Consider the following 2,721-nt stretch of genomic DNA (forward strand, 5'->3'; position numbering starts at 1 on the left):
AAAGCTACCACCATGCAAAATTTGAGCGCAATCTGATGAAAAAAATCCATGTATGAAAAATACCAAGTTTTAAGGTTTCAATACTTTTCTTGAATATGATATGCGCCATAAGGTAGAAGTCATTCATTCAAATTTTTCTCTAAGTCGGAGGAAATTTAACATTATATACAGTTCCGAAGTGCTTAAGGCACGGTTTTTCCACTTCCTAAGGCATGCGAGAAAATTGCGAGCTTATTCAAAGTTGGCCACCACCACATGGTACCAACAAAAATGAGCAAGTGATTTTGTTTTCGAAACTATTTCGATGAAATTTAATTTAATTAAACTTATCAACAATAAGAAGATGAAAATGACAAAAGCAACGAAGGGGAAAAATGGTTGATTATTTACCTTGAGTTTGTTGTTGAGGAAATGTTGTTGGGTAATCACAAACTGTATGCCAATCATTGAAGTTTCCAAATCGGTTTTGTGGTCTCTCATGATGCGATAAGTTCGAACATTCAACGGATTTGGCTGCAGAATATTGTAAAGAACATAAGACGATTACTCTAAATTATTATTAGAAATACTTTCTAAACATTTCGTTCCATTCAGCTTGCTTCGGCTGGCATTGCACTGAAGTGCGAAAACAAAATAAAAGAACAAAAATATGTCGACAACGAACGACTTCTAATAATAGTATTTATTTAATCATGCAGTTTTCCAATCATGGACACAAGTTAGAGCTTTTAATTAATTTGGCTCATGGGTCGAATTGAACTGCTTTCTTGATGGCAAATATTTGAGAAGTTTTGACAAACGTTCAGTTGGTATTATTTACCTTAAGCCAATATTTTTTCTAATTATTTAGACGTGAAACGATGGGTTTGCATTTCTGAAGATATTGATAATTTTTACGAACAATGCACATTTCGCGCATCAAATTTTGAAAAACCTGGGAAAAATCGGAAAGCCGTACTTACGTTTAAACAAATTTTTCATTTGAACAATCGATTCAATAGTGTAGAATCATAACTGTCAAACTACTTGCGGCATCGGTCATCATACATATAAAGATGAACAATACATTTTAAACTAACACTAATACGCAAACTTGAAGGAATTGAACGAGTAACATTTTGCCATTTGCCATAAAGACGACTTTTAGTGAGTATTCCAAAAATGTCATGTTCATTTTATTTTCATTTTATAGATTCTCTAGAGTTGTTTGCAAATTTAACTCCCTTGTAACTCTTCCAAATGAACCATTGCATATGGAAATAACACATCGGTCAATAAGTCCCGAGCCTAAGTAGGAAAACAACATTTTTTTGCCAAAATTCAATTTTATTCATCAACATAGTCCCCTTTTAGAGTGATACAATCATTCCAACGCCTTTCTAGCTTTTCGATACCAGTTTTGTAGAACGATTTGTCCTTGGCCTCAAAATAGGCTTCAGTTTCGGCAATCACCTCCTCATTCGAGCCATATCTTTTTCCCTGGAGCATTTTTTTGAGATCGGCAAAAAGCCAGTAGTCACTGGGGGCCAGATCTGGAGAATAAGCCGGGTGGGGAAGCAATTCAAAGCCCAATTCATGCAGTTTGGCCATCGTAACCATCGACTTGTGACACGGTGCATTGTCTTGGTGAAAGAGCACTTTTTTCCTTGCCATATGAGGCCTTTTTTGGCGATTTCCTTCTTCAAACGCGTTAGCAATGCTATGTAATATTCACTATTGATGGTTCTTCCCTTTTCAAGATAGTCGATGAATATTATTCCGTGCGCATCCCAAAATACTGAGGCCATAACCTTGCCAGCTGACTTTTGTGTTTTTGGGCGCTTTGGTCGACTTCCACCGGCTTCTGTCCATTCAGCTGACTGCCAATTTGACTCCGGAGTGAAATGGTGGACCCAGGTTTCGTCCATGGTCACATAACGACGCAGAAACTCGTTCGGATTGCGCTTAAAAATGGTCAAACAGCTCTCCGAATCATCGACACGATTTTGTTTTTGTTCCGGTGTCAACAAACGCGGCACCCATTTCGAACACAGCTTTCTCATGCCCAAATGATCATGCAAAATTGTGTACACACTGCCTTTTGATATCTTTAGGATGTCAGCTATCTCCTGCAATTTCAGTTTGCGGTCGGCCATAATCATTTTGTTGATTTTTGTGATGTTTTCTGGAATAACTGCCTCATTTGGCCTACCAGAGCGTTCAGCATCATCGGTGTCCGTACGACCACGTTTGAAATCGGCAAACCATCGTTTGATGGTTGCAATTGATGGAGCAGAGCCCGGGTAACACTTTTGAAGCCATTCCTCAGCCTGAACGGTATTTTTACCCATTAAATAGCAATGATAAATCAACACAAGAAATTGCTTTGAATCCATTGTTTTGAAAATTACAAAAGTAGCGTCACTTAAACCACTGTAACTAGGTAAATAATAGTCCAAATGTCATGAAATTTTGACAGTAATCTTTTGAAGGTTGGTACTTTCGAAAAATCATGTGGATATTTCATTAGTGGCGCCATACGGTGGTTAGGCTCGGGACTTATTGACCGATGTGTTATTCGGCTCGCCTCTCTCGCCACACAAACACAAAAATTATTGGTCAAGATATGGGATATATCTATTGGTGAGACGTAAAAGAACGCAAGTTTGTCCAACTTCGTAGCAATAAAGAGAATTATGTTTGATGGCAACTAAAAATGGTTAAAAGAATGTATGTATTTTG

At 37.6% G+C, this 2,721-nt stretch overlaps 1 protein-coding gene across 1 annotated transcript; it reads right to left on the minus strand.

The window, feature by feature from the left end:
- Positions 1 to 390: 390 nt before the first annotated feature.
- LOC129571778 (histone-lysine N-methyltransferase SETMAR-like) lies at positions 391 to 2,330 on the minus strand (the record flags this gene model as incomplete). The annotated part of the gene is made up of 2 exons (XM_055451630.1): positions 1,791 to 2,330; positions 391 to 513 (listed from the first exon to the last, which is right to left on the minus strand). Coding segments are annotated over exons 1-2 (663 nt in total), but the record flags the coding sequence as incomplete, so codon positions are not given.
- Positions 2,331 to 2,721: the final 391 nt, after the last annotated feature.

The sequence above is a fragment of the Sitodiplosis mosellana genome, unplaced genomic scaffold, assembly GCF_009176505.1.
Source record: "Sitodiplosis mosellana isolate CC-2019 unplaced genomic scaffold, AAFC_SMos_1.0 Smas_scaffold_3305, whole genome shotgun sequence".
Classification (NCBI taxonomy): domain Eukaryota; kingdom Metazoa; phylum Arthropoda; class Insecta; order Diptera; family Cecidomyiidae; genus Sitodiplosis; species Sitodiplosis mosellana.